The sequence below is a fragment of the Crassostrea angulata genome, chromosome 7 (genome assembly GCF_025612915.1).
Source record: "Crassostrea angulata isolate pt1a10 chromosome 7, ASM2561291v2, whole genome shotgun sequence".
Lineage (NCBI taxonomy): Eukaryota > Metazoa > Mollusca > Bivalvia > Ostreida > Ostreidae > Magallana > Magallana angulata.
This window is the reverse complement of record NC_069117.1, coordinates 51,140,291-51,153,932: the sequence shown is the minus strand read 5'-3', so window position 1 is coordinate 51,153,932 and position 13,642 is coordinate 51,140,291. Positions and strand designations below refer to the sequence as shown.

Sequence of the window (13,642 nt, the reverse complement as noted above, 5' to 3'; positions counted from 1 at the left end):
TAGTTTTATTCTGTTTGGATGAAAATATTTTCACTTTTGTACAGATGGGTAAAGAGAGACAGCTATTTGCCAGTTGGAAGTCAGAATCTGAAGGCTGTAGCAAAGGTTAGTTAATTACATGTATTTCAAGAAGTTATAACATGGTCATACACTTTAGATTGTTGAAGCAATTTGTTAAAGGACATATCGCATGTTTTTCAATTTTCGGAATTTTTAAAATAAAATCATTCTATACTCATTAAAAATCAAGTTTATTAACGTTTTCATAAAATATTCTGCCTAATTTGTGAGTTTGAAAGCGATGAAATTCAAATGTCGCGATTTGCATATTTTCTCTCTCGATCTACCCGCCATGATGTGTGACGTCATATGCGACCTCGAGCAAGAAGGTGCTGTTAGCCATCTTTGTAATTGGATTAGATTTATACGACAATTAAACTAATTATCACCTATTAAATTGCCGATAACGGGACATGATGGTATTCTGTGCCTCCTGCGGGTGATTTAGCCACCGAAAATGGGGATTTGGACTGTTGTTTTTTTAAGTTTCCCTTACGAAAGTATGCGGAAATCATGTGACAAATAGGGGTCTATCTGTCAACGAGAGGATTTATGAATAAACATTCTATTCATATATTATTAATTATATGGTACATTTTTGTAATTAAATTTTTATAAATAAATCATATTCATTTCTCGAAAAGAAAAAAATAGAAGTTTATGCACAGGGGCCTGTGTACAAAACGCAAGTTCATCGGAGAAATCGAGAGGGGACGCCATTTTGGATACCGCCTCGCTTCATTAGCTGTTTTCTTTTTCTTATTGTTAAACTATATGTTCATGTATGCATCGGTATTGTATACATGATTTCTTCATTCATACATGTAGCTCACCTCTGCAGAAATCATAATTTTAGTACGGTAGGTGAGATTTCTGTGAGTTTTATTTTTTGTGGGAGAAGTCATGGATCGAGTTGTCGATATTGATTGTTTACGCGAGAAATAGACAAAGTTTGTTGATATAAATTTATACGTAAATGGATAAAAAAAATACGGAGATGGGATCTTTCAGAAATAAACAATATTATAATTAAGGAAAACGTTCTTGCCTGCTTTTATAATCCAGTGTAATATAGAGTAAACAACCTTAGAAAGTTGTGATCAGTTACTGCCGAAGAAACAAACTTCTTGTGCACCACAGTTTTACAATAATGAACATTCTGAGTCGTTAGGAACGCCAAAAACCAAGACTGTTGTAGATTTTAATAAATAAACGCCTTTAACAGATTTATTTGAGCTACAATCCTTTCTAAGTTGTTTACAATGTTTACACGTCGATCAATTTGATCGTCACTGCCGACTTCATCGTCGCTTTTTCGGCAATATCATCGTTTTTTATCCGTACTAGTGGCTCAAACATGTACGACTGAATAATAAGATTCTTTTAATTTAGTCAGCATGTAAAAAAAAAAAACAACTTATATGGTGAATGAATGTCAAAATTTAATGTGAAGATAATGCTAATCCTACAATTTGTTTACAATTAGCTGTTCGAAGAAGGTCGCATGTGACGTCACTGTACCACGTGACACGCTATCTAATTAATGAGTTTTTAAACGATCGGGGCTATAATTTAAATTTATATTATGGCTAATTACCGCTTTTATACCGTTCACAAACTGTTAGGAGTAATTATTAGATACACAAGGAAACCAAAAAATGTAAAATGTCGTATACTTTAGAAACATGCGATATGTCCTTTAATATTAATTCCCTAATGTTTAAAACTGGAGTTTGATATCATTGTCACATTTCAGGCCAAGTTGAGATACAATCCTGTAGAGCTGGACCCTGAGGAAATGTGTAGGATGGCCAGTGAAGAACCGCAGGTAAACGAGATAAAGAGAATGCAACCAAGTGCTGTGATCGAAATTTTGCACAAAACATGAAATACATGTACATAAACAAACAGCTGTAGTTTTTTTATTCCTCTTTTAATATTGGTTTTGTTTGACCAGTATGCTGTTCCTTTTTTTCGACAGGTCTTGGCGAACTACTCTGTGTCAGATGCAGTAGCTACATACTATCTGTACATGAAGTATGTTCATCCCTTTACATTTGCCTTGTGCACCATCATTCCTATGGAGCCAGATGAGGTATTCATTCCTAACATATTGTACCGGTAGTCTGAAGAGAGTTGTGTAAAGAAATTATTCTGATGTGCGATTCTATCTTCCTCTTTTATGTCTTGCAGGTTTTGAGAAAAGGCTCTGGGACTCTATGTGAAGCATTACTTATGGTCCAAGCCTATCACGCAAATATTGTGTTCCCTAACAAACAGGAAGCCATCTGGAACAAGATGACGGACGACGGACATGTACTGGACTCAGAGACCTATGTTGGGGGTCACGTAGAAGCCCTGGAGTCAGGGGTCTTCAGAGCAAACATACCTTGTAGATTTAGAATGGTATACTTTTATAATAATAGTATTAGTACTAAATCTCTGTTAAATCTTTAAATGATTTTTAACAGTGAAAATTCAGCAGTAAACGTTTTCTGGAGAATAAAGGCAATTGTTCAAGATCGATCGAGAGAAAGTGAGAGAGAGAGAGAGGAGAGAGAAAAAGATGGGAAATAGAGAATGTTGAGAATATGTTTGTAAGTCTATTAACACATACTTGTAGGTACCAGAGGCATTCCAGAATCTGATAGACAAAGTGGACAAGACGATGAAGCATGCGATAGAGGTGGAGGAGAAGATCCCGATGGAGGAGGTGACAAACTTTGACGAGGTGTGTGCAGACATCATTGAGAGTCTGTCTATGCTGAGGGACTGTCCCAACAGGCTGGAGAACCCGATTATATACCACCTGGACGTAGGTGCCATGTACCCCAATATTATCCTGACCAACAGGTTACAGGTAACAACTATTACATGTGTTATTGTAAAATTCTTCCTGATTTTATTCACCTACTTATAACTAAAGGAAGTTGCCAATGCATCTTTTTAGAAAGGGTTTGAGCTACATGTAAGAGGATGAAACATATTATGAAATATACATTGATTTGTTGCAGCCTCCTGCTATTATTGATGAGAGCACCTGTGCTGCATGTGATTTTAATAAACCAGGGGCCACCTGTCAGAGAAAGTTGCCCTGGATGTGGAGGGGAGAGTACAGTAAGACAGCATTGAATCTTGTGTCCTATGGTTGAAAAATCTCAGTTTATGTTTACTCCTTCAATTGAGTCTCAGTGTGATAACATGAATTGTATATTTTAGTGCCTGCCTCCAGGAATGAGTTCCACAGAATTCAGCAGCAGCTGGAGAATGAGAAGTTCCCTCCCTACCAGCCTGGTGGCCCCCCGCGAGCCTTCCACCAGCTGACCAAGGAGGAACAGGCCACTGCTGAGAAGAAAAGACTCTCAGGTACAGAGCAGCCTGTCACTGCCAGTTACAAGCAGTTTAGATACAGCCATGTCGCAAATATTGACTCATCAGTTGAGAATTAAAATTCAGAAGGCTTTTACTTGTACATGTTAAAAACATTGTAAATAAAGTCTATTGGTAGAACAGAAAATGGACATGCAGTGCATTGTAAATTATATATAAAAGCAAGTTATCAAAGATAACTACTCCTAAGATACCAAAAGGCTTAAAATACAGTCCAATTCTATTGAATTTAATGTGAAAAAATGCAGTCAACTTCATTTTAAGTGTGATACATATTCATTAGATTACTGCCGGAAAGCTTACAAAAAAGTCCATTCCACTCGCATAGAAGAGCGAATTGCCACTATCTGCCAGAGAGAAAACTCTTTCTATGTTGACACTGTGCGAGCTTTCAGAGATCGCAGATATGAATTTAAGGTATGGCCATAGTTTACACATCAGTGGGTTGTAGAACTCTTCTTGTTTAATTTTGGAAACTGATTGCAGCAGAAATGAACCACCTTTGTGTTTAATAATAAAAACATTTTGCGTAAAAAGACATATTCAAGAAAGTCTCTGTTGCCTGAAAAAAGTTGACCTGATTTCATTGATATAAGATAAAGTGTAGGCATTTGAATTTATATAGGGCTTAAACAAAGCCTGGGGTAAAAAGTTAGCAGAGGCCAAGAAGTCTGGGGATGCAGCAGAAATAAAGAAAGCCAACGGAATGGTGGTTCTTTACGATTCTCTTCAGCTGGCTCACAAGTGTATCCTCAACTCATTTTATGGATATGTCATGAGAAAAGGGTATGGTATTTAAGTAAAAATACATGTACATGTACCGGAATTAAGTGTATAGATACTATGTAAATACTTGATTGACAGACCACTTATATTTTTTGGCTGATGCATGTACATAGATGTACGGTGTATGCATAAATTTCAGTTTTGTATCACAGATATTGAATTTGTTTGTTCTGTGCATTGAATAACAGCCTTATTTTGTGTTGAATATTAAATAATAGTTCCATATTCTGTTGTACAGAGCCCGATGGTATAGCATGGAGATGGCGGGGGTGGTGTGTTACACAGGGGCCAACATCATTACCAAAGCCAGGGAAATAGTCGAACAGATTGGGTAATGTCCTCAAATAATCAGCCATTTCAGCTCTTTATACACATATATACATGTAGACTGATATACGTGTAGGATCAGTAGATTGTTTTCGCTCACAATATTGTCAGTTGAATACAAGTAAATGTACGTCTATTCATATAAGGTTTATATAATATCCTCCTTTAAATGCTCTTATTTTGTTGATTTGGAATGTGCTCAAGTAGAATTCTGCCCCTGCTCATAAAAAAGAGATTTTTTTATCTTTAATAGTGGTTCTGTATTGTAGTCGCCCTCTGGAACTGGACACTGATGGTATTTGGTGTGTGTTGCCTGCTACATTCCCAGAAAACTATGTAGTCAAGACAACCAATGCCAAAAAACCTAAAGTAACCGTGTCATATCCAGGAGCCATGCTGAATATCATGGTCAAGGTAGGGGTCATGGTGATTACATGAAAATGTAGAAATTTGCATGTTAATGAAGGATTCTGGATATAATTCTTGTGAGGACTTATGTCAGCTGTATTGATATGTAAACTTCAGGACTTGGCATGTATTTCTAACTTTTGCTTTATCTTAACATTCATTCAGCTGGAAAGATCAATCAAATTTCGAAAGCGGTGCTCTTCTGTTTATTATAGTTTCACCAATCATAAACTTTTTAGCTCACCGAGACGAAGTCAGGGGGAGCTTATGCTATACCCTCGGCATCGGCGTCGATGTCGGCGTCCGGACTTGGTTAAAGTTTTTGTTGCAGGTCCTGTATCTAAGCTATCACTTGTCCTATCTTCACCAAACTTGCATGGATGATGCATCTGGACCTACTTATGGACTTGAAAGACTTGGATGCTGAATTTGAGTCCTAAATTTCAGATGCTGGAGGAGGTTAAGGTTGTTGGACCAGGTTAAAGTTTTTGTTGCCGGTGCCCTTTGATAGCAATATCTAAGTTACTGCAGGTCCGTACTTCACTAAACTTGCATAGATGGTGTGTCTTATGATACTGATGCACCAGACAGGCTTGAGTGCTGAATCTGAGCTATAGGTTTCGGATGCTGGAGGAGGTTAAGGTTTTTGGAGCTGGTTAAAGGTTTTGTTGCAGGTGCCCTTTGATAGCAATATCTAAGTTACTGCAGGTCCGTACTTCACTAAACTTGCATAGATGGTGTGTCTTATGATACTGATGCACCAGACAGGCTTGGTTGCTGAATCTGAGCTATAGGTTTCGGATGTTGGAGGAGGTTAAAGTTTTTGGAGCTGGTTAAAGGTTTTGTTGCAGGTGCCCTTTGATAGCAATATCTAAGTTACTGCTGGTCCGTACTTCACCAAACTTGCATGGATGGTGTGTCTTATGATACTTATGCACCAGGCAGGCTTGGTTGCTGAATCTGAACTATAGGTTTCGGATGCTGGAGGAGGTTAAGGTTTTAAGAGCTGGTTAAAGGTTTTGTTGCAGGTGCCCTCTGATGATTATATCTTAGTTACTACTTGTCCTAACTTCACCAGACTTGCATGGATGGTGCGTCTTATGATACTGATGCACCAGACAGGCTTGAATGCTAAATCTGAGCCATAGGTTTTGTTGCTGAAGGAGGTTAAGGTTTTTAGAGCTGGTTAAAGTTTTTGAAACAGGTGCCCTCTGATTATTATATCTTAGTTATTACTTGTCCTATCTTCACCAGACTTCCGTGGATGGTGTGTCTTATGATACTGATGCACCTGACAGGTTTGAATGCTGAGTCTGAGCCATAGGTTTCAGATGCTGGATATGGTTAAGTTTTTTGGAACAGGTCACATGTTTAATAGATAATAGTACTTTTTTAAACTTGCATAGTTGATTAAACTGTAGTATGAATGAATCATAGAGGAAGCTTCAGATGCAGTGCTTGATCTCCATTATCAGGGATGCTAAAAAATAAATCTTAGTTATTACAGGTCCTAACTTCACCAAACTTTAATGGATGGTGTGTCTTATGATACAGATGCACCTGACAGGCATGGATATTGAATCTGAGCCATAGGTTGCGGATGCTGGAGCAGGTTTAGGTTTGAATTGCTAGTGCCCTCTGATGATGATATCTTAGTTATTACTGGTCTGAACTTCACCTAACTTGCATGGAGATGTGTCTTATGTATACTGATGCACCTGACAGGCTTGAATGCTGAGTCTGAGCCATAGGTTTCGGATGCTGGATGAGGTTTAGTTTTTTTGGAACAGGTCACATGTTTTATAGATGATAGCTTGCATAGTTGATTTAACTATATTATAAATGAAACGCAGAGGTTGCTTCAGATGCAGAGCCTGATTTCCATTATCAAGGATGCTAAAGAAATCTCCTACCTCACTCAAACCTGCTCGATATATAGATGTGTTTGTTGATAAATGATATAACATGATTCCTATGATATAGTATTGTATGGTATGAAACAATATTGTTTAATATGATACAATATAATATCATATGTAATATTATAAAAAGTTATATGATACAATATCATATTATATCAATTTTTTTATATTTTATGTTATGATATTGTATCATGATATCGTTATGTATAGTATTGTATATTATGATACAATATTGTATAATATTATATTGTATTATTAATTTATCATTTAATCACATGATACTATTACATAAGATATTACAAAATATAAAATTGTATCCTATGATACTATATTGTATATTCTATCATATTGTATCATACGATTTTGTATAATATGATATTAGTTTCTGTAATATAAAATTATATCACATGAAATTGTATAATATGATACTGTTATATTATATAATATCGTATCATACAATATTGTATAATATGATATTGGTTTATAATATGATATATTATCACATCACATGGAATTGTATTGTATGATATTGTAAAATATATGATTGTATCATAGGATACAATATGTATAATATAATATTGTATCATATAATATTTTACTTTATCACATAATATTGTATCATTTGATATGATTCAATGTTGTATCAAATAATATTGTGTCATATGATACAATATCATATTATGTATCAAAAATGATACAGTATCATACAATATCATACTATATTATACAATATAATATCACATGTTTCAATGTTATGATGTATTATGTAATATGATACTGTAATATAATACTATATTGTTTTATATATTATGATATTGTATTATTTGATCAAATACAATAATGTATAACACAATACAGTGTCATATCATACGTTACAATATCATACTTCATCATTGTTTATTATGGTATTTTATTGTATTATATGATATATGTTGTAAATGTGATAGGATGCAATATTTAATTTTATATTATTGTATTGATTAACATATGAACATATGATTATCATACAATTTTTTAACAGATGATATACGATATTGTGTCAAAACAAAATCCATGAATATCCAAGATCATAAAGTATGATTTTCATTTAATATGATGAAGGTGGTCTCATAAAGGTGAAGTCTCATAAGGGTGATGTCTCGTCTTGGTGAGCTTTGTAATCTGTGATTACCTATGTTTAAATATTGTTCTTTCAAAGTTACAGAAACCCCTTGCCAATATTGATTTAATCAACATCTTAATTCCAATTTTAACATATTGTACCTTGGCAAAGCATAGTTTAGTAAAACACACTTATAACTAAGTACCAGGGACAGGCAATTTTACTTTGTTATAAGCGTAATTTGTTATATCTGTCAATGTTTACAAAGTAATAAAATTACGAGAAATAAAAACCACTTCACTGTTACATTCAATTCGTTGTAAGGGAGTTCGCTATAACCATATAACCCTATAACTGTATTTTAAAGGGAAGTAACAAATTCTGTATCTACTTTTGTAGGACTTTTTCACCAATGACCAATACCAGGAGTTGGAGGATGCTAGATCCCTGAAGTACTCGGTACGCAGTGAAAACTCCATCTTCTTTGAGGTGGATGGCCCCTATCTTGCCATGATCCTGCCGGCTTCAAAGGAGGAAGGGAAGAAGCTGAAGAAGAGATATGCAGTGTTTAACTTTGATGGATCTCTAGCTGAATTAAAGGTAGAAAAAGAAAGTTAAGGCTGTAAAATGGACTGAACTCAAATTGTTGGGGAGGGAATTCCTGCAGTAATTAAAATAGTTTGTCTATAGTGTTATTACCCCCAATATAAATATATTTTAGTGTTATTACCCCCAATATAAATATATTTTCTTAAGAAATGATACACAGGTTGGTGTATTTTATGATTATGCAAACACATTCTCCCTCATATGCAATGTATTGAATGAAAATTATATCTGTGCAAAAATTTTAACATTTACACTATTTACATGTAAATTTCTCCATGATTCTAAAGATACCTGCCCGTATTTTTGTAATTAGGGATTTGAGGTGAAGAGACGAGGTGAGTTGGAACTGATCAAGATTTTCCAGTCCTCGGTGTTTGAGGCATTTCTGAAGGGCACCACCCTGGACGAGTGTTATGCCGCGGTGGCTAAAGTAGCTGACTATTGGCTGGATGTTCTCTTCAGCAAGGTTTGTACTTGTCTGAATTAACAATCTGATTTATCTTCAGAGGTTATTGAAGAGATTGATACTACTTTGTTATTTTGATCCCAACAGGCAGCTAACATGCCTGACTCGGAACTGTTTGAGTTGATCGCTGAGAAACGTAACATGTCCAGAACACTGGCGGACTACGGCGAGCAGAAATCCACGTCTATAAGTACAGCTAAACGTCTGGCAGAGGTAAGTGACAATGATATTTATGAGCAAATAAAAAGCTAAACAAAATATTGATTTCAAAGATCCTTATCATGAATAAGAAGATAATGTTGTATGGAGGGGAGATAAAAGGGAGTGTTATAGTCTGTCCCAAATTATTGCTTCCATCACTTTTTGTTGATTTTTGATAAAAATACACATGGCTGTGAAAGAAATACAGTTGAAATCGATATAATGGAATATATCCAAGATATCTTCATTGCACAATTATCATTTTTCACCCATAAAAGTCCACAGGAACGAAAAGAAATTTCTTAAGGAGATTTATAATGGGAAATGTTTACATCTTTTTTCCATTCGGAAGTACTCAAGATACCTTGCGCAATTTTTCAGCGTTATCATCCGGGCTTATTAATGGCCGAAGCAATGCAAAATCTCACTAGACTTTCTATTTTGGATGTATAATGAAACCGGAAGTGGTAGAGGGGGCGTTTCAAAACAGATAATCTGGACATTTTTCATATTAGTGGATGAACGTAGTTTGAGCACAAACTCTGGACAGAGTATAATTTTATTTTGGGAGGGGGGTATGATTTTCTGATTACAATACCGGTACATTGAGCTTTGACTAAACAAAAAATGTGTAGAAAACTTGTACATTGTATATACTTGGGGATTTTTAATTGCTCTTTATTATGAAGAAATCTCTATCAAGCCAATTCTCTTGTAAATCTGTATCTAGCCTATTATTTGATTTTTAATGACATTGGTTTGTTGCAGTTTTTGGGAGACCAGATGGTAAAGGATGCCGGTTTGAACTGTCACTATGTGATCTCCAAGAAGCCTGAGGGTGCGCCGGTCACAGAGAGAGCTATCCCCCTGGCCATCTTCCAGGCAGAGCCCAGTGTGACCAAGCATTATCTCAGGAAGTGGCTCAAGAGCCCCAGCCTCACAGACTTTGGGATCAGAGAGGTAAGTCATGGTTGGTTAGAATGAATCTCCAACTTTTCTTGTATGTGAATGAATAGTAACACGTTTGACTTGTTTGCTTGTGTGTTAGATTTTGGATTGGGAATACTACATTGAGAGACTCGGGGGCTGTGTTCAGAAGATAATCACCATTCCAGCTGCTCTACAACAGGTTAGATAAAGGAATTGGGTTTATGCTGGATTTTATGTACTGTAAATGTATTACATTTGGCTGTGCATTCTTTTTAGCGTTTTAGGTTGAATGTGAACTCTGCCAAATCAAGTATATCGCCGAATGTCAAACATAGAAAGCATATTTAGAAATACGCTTAATCAAATCCACACAGACATATTCAAAAATCATTTTTCACTAAATTTTGTATGCACTAAATATTATAGGTTTATAGTATTGAATACAAAATTCTACACATGTACATGTATCTTTCTAAGAATGAGATATTTTTTTCTTCCTGATAGGTGGCCAACCCAGTCCCTAGAGTGCCTCATCCACCCTGGCTCCACAAGAAGCTGATGGAGAGGAACGATGTGTTTAAGCAGAAGAAGATCAGTGAAATCTTTGCTCCAGCTCAAAGAAAGAAGACAGAGGAGGTAAATGGAGCATTTGGTGTCTAGGGAAGTGACTGAAAAATAATGATATTAGAATATAGCGAGAAAGCTGACTTCACATTGTCAAATAATATTTTCATATTTTTCTTAACTTTTCAAAATAATGTTTGTAAATGAGAACTGCCAAAGCATAAATGCATGCCTTGATATAATGTCTGAAGTCTTTATCTGTTTACCAGATAAGAGGAATCAACAGCCTAATATTTTTGCATTTAAGAAACAATACCTGTTGGATTTGACCCAGAATAATGACTCCTTTGTAGATTTCCTCAGAGAGGGAGCTATTCTCTCAGGAGGATGAACAGACTCCAAGTGTGACAGATATGGAGGACATGATGAACTTCAAAAAGCCCACAAACGGCATGGTGCTCAGTCACAAGAGGAAGCGAGACCGGTCGAGCATTGGAGACTCGGAGGCCAGTCAGGATTCCCAGGAGTCACAGACCTGGAGGGAAATCCTGGGAACACCCCCGCCAATGGGAAACACAAAGGTCTGGATAATACTGGAGTGTGTTTAACGTTTTGCTAAATAACAGTTATTTCAGCTGGTCATTTAGCTTTTGAAGAAACAAAATAATACAACAAATCTTGTGTTTGATAACATTACAGGAGGAAAGAAAAGTTTGGCTGGAGTATCACAAGAAGAAATGGCAGCTTCAAGCCAAAGACAGAACAGAGAGGAAGAGGAGACGGGTGGAATTTGGAGATGTCCCGACCGGAACCTACCTGGGCGGAAACAAGTCCGGTCTTAGCGGATTCCTGCGGCGGACTGCTCGCAGTATCATGGACATGCCCTGGCAGATTGTGCAGGTAACAATTGATCTTATATAATATTGTTCTCCTTTCTTTGAAATTCTATTGAATGTGGAGGCACATGTTTATTTATTTATTGTAGTTTCTTTGGATTATGTTATTAAGTTGAAAGATAATTTTCATCAAAGTAAGAAATGTGACAAAAACTTATATTGGTTGGATCATTGCCAAAGAAGTTGAGAATCCTTGAATCTCAATTTTCTTAATGTTAATCCTCAGAAACTTTTATTGTTGGGTTCATTATCCAATAATTTAAGAATCTATAAAATTGAATATTATGTATGGAAATCCCCAAAAATTGATGTTCTATTTCCTTAAATGGAGAATTTCAAAATGAAAGAGAAAACGGTTAACAGGATGATGTTGTCATTTAATAATCAGATATCACAACTAATTTTTGTTCAGCTGATGGAGACGGGACACCCAGGACAGTTTAAGCTGTGGGCACTGATTGGGAATGACCTTCATGCCATGAAGGTCAATGTCCCCCGAATCTTTTATGTCAACCAGAGAACTCCCAAGGAAGGAGAGGGAGCCAGTAAGTACTTGTATAGATGATATAACAAATTGTGTGGATAGATGATGAACCTGGTACATGTATGTTCTGTGTCAAACACTTTTCCATGTTTTAAAATCTATGGAACCTAGCTTTTCTGTGTAAGCTTCAAGAGTAATATTCTCTACAAAAATAATTGATATGGATGATTTTGAATAAGCATTTACTAGGCCATTTGTTGTACGTTTAAGTGTGGAAGAAGGTGATAAAGACGCTCCCTCGCTCACACCCTGTGATGTACCTGTATGAATACTCTGTCCCAGAGGATGTGTATGAGGAGCACATCAAGTAAGCTGACCTTTTGTTAAGCTCGCCTTACAAATAACATGTAACGCCCATCTTACAAATTATATATTTAGCCTGCTTTACCAATAAAAAGTGAAAGAGTATTTTTATAATGCTGCGATTGTCTCTGCAGTGAGATCAGTGCGGACCTTTCCTCCCCAGACATAGAGGGAGTGTATGAGACACAGGTCCCCCTGCTGTTCCGAGCTCTCTACAGACTCGGCTGTATCACGACCGTCAACAGGGACTTTGCCAAGTACATGCAGGGACGAGTAAGTTTAACTCGTGAAAACAGTTGAGCCAATTCAGATTAAGATGTCATGTTTTTTTTATAATGTGACGTTTTTCTCTTTATTTTACCAGGAAACTGACACCTTTGAACTGGATCACCTGAATTTCAGGACTCTTGCTCAGTTTTCCTATTTAGAGCCAGGCTCTATAAAACACATCTACCTGTATCATCACATATGGTATGTATTTTGATTGCAGTGATCTGTTAGAGAAATAGTTAGGTGCATTACGAGGTTGTTTAGAGATAAATCAATTTTATTTGCTCCTTTTCAGTGGAAATAAAATGGTGTTTGGCCTTTTCTTCCCGATGTCGAAGAGAGCTGTGGTTTATATTGTGGACACAGTCAGAAGTGACCAGATGCCAACACTGACCGCACTATTCAATGCAGAAAGAAACTCAAAGTACAAGAATTACTCATATCTGATAGGGATAAACTATATAGGGATTTATTTCTTGATCCAATTTTATGAACTTTAAAAAATAAACTCAAAATTTTTGTCATGTTTTATGTTTGAAAAATGATATATTTTGTTGTGTACGTCACAGACTGTCCAAGGTGGATGAGGAGGACCTGCCCCCTGCCAATCACACCTTTGATTACAAACTGGAGAAGGATGTACGACAGGTGTACAGGTCAATCCAAAGGTCACTGTCCGCCTACAAGGACGAAAAGCGGGGACCCACCTACATAGCCATCCAATCACCTCAAGGTAAAATAAATGATAACTGGACCATGGGTCCAGTATTTTAAGGTGGCTCTATACATCCACAGTTTATTCCAATTTTTAATAAAAGACCACAAAACATATACTTATTAAATATTAAAACAATGATAGGGATA

The 13,642-nt window shown here is 36.2% G+C and overlaps 1 protein-coding gene across 1 annotated transcript in view; it reads left to right on the top strand.

Annotated features, from left to right (window-relative positions):
- LOC128191778 (DNA polymerase epsilon catalytic subunit A-like) overlaps nucleotides 1-13,642 on the top strand; it is a 34,761-nt gene that overhangs the window by 6,739 nt on the left and 14,380 nt on the right. The window contains exons 12-36 of the mRNA XM_052864074.1: nucleotides 45-105; nucleotides 1,817-1,888; nucleotides 2,042-2,155; nucleotides 2,254-2,466; nucleotides 2,684-2,920; nucleotides 3,075-3,177; nucleotides 3,280-3,426; nucleotides 3,734-3,867; nucleotides 4,076-4,236; nucleotides 4,475-4,567; nucleotides 4,833-4,977; nucleotides 8,395-8,595; nucleotides 8,918-9,070; nucleotides 9,158-9,283; nucleotides 10,040-10,231; nucleotides 10,320-10,400; nucleotides 10,706-10,837; nucleotides 11,119-11,346; nucleotides 11,465-11,665; nucleotides 12,074-12,206; nucleotides 12,416-12,512; nucleotides 12,643-12,781; nucleotides 12,873-12,979; nucleotides 13,074-13,202; nucleotides 13,348-13,511. Of these exons, the coding sequence (XP_052720034.1) occupies nucleotides 45-105; nucleotides 1,817-1,888; nucleotides 2,042-2,155; nucleotides 2,254-2,466; nucleotides 2,684-2,920; nucleotides 3,075-3,177; nucleotides 3,280-3,426; nucleotides 3,734-3,867; nucleotides 4,076-4,236; nucleotides 4,475-4,567; nucleotides 4,833-4,977; nucleotides 8,395-8,595; nucleotides 8,918-9,070; nucleotides 9,158-9,283; nucleotides 10,040-10,231; nucleotides 10,320-10,400; nucleotides 10,706-10,837; nucleotides 11,119-11,346; nucleotides 11,465-11,665; nucleotides 12,074-12,206; nucleotides 12,416-12,512; nucleotides 12,643-12,781; nucleotides 12,873-12,979; nucleotides 13,074-13,202; nucleotides 13,348-13,511 (3,563 nt within the window). The remainder of the gene's footprint in view (nucleotides 1-44; nucleotides 106-1,816; nucleotides 1,889-2,041; nucleotides 2,156-2,253; nucleotides 2,467-2,683; nucleotides 2,921-3,074; nucleotides 3,178-3,279; nucleotides 3,427-3,733; nucleotides 3,868-4,075; nucleotides 4,237-4,474; nucleotides 4,568-4,832; nucleotides 4,978-8,394; nucleotides 8,596-8,917; nucleotides 9,071-9,157; nucleotides 9,284-10,039; nucleotides 10,232-10,319; nucleotides 10,401-10,705; nucleotides 10,838-11,118; nucleotides 11,347-11,464; nucleotides 11,666-12,073; nucleotides 12,207-12,415; nucleotides 12,513-12,642; nucleotides 12,782-12,872; nucleotides 12,980-13,073; nucleotides 13,203-13,347; nucleotides 13,512-13,642) is intronic.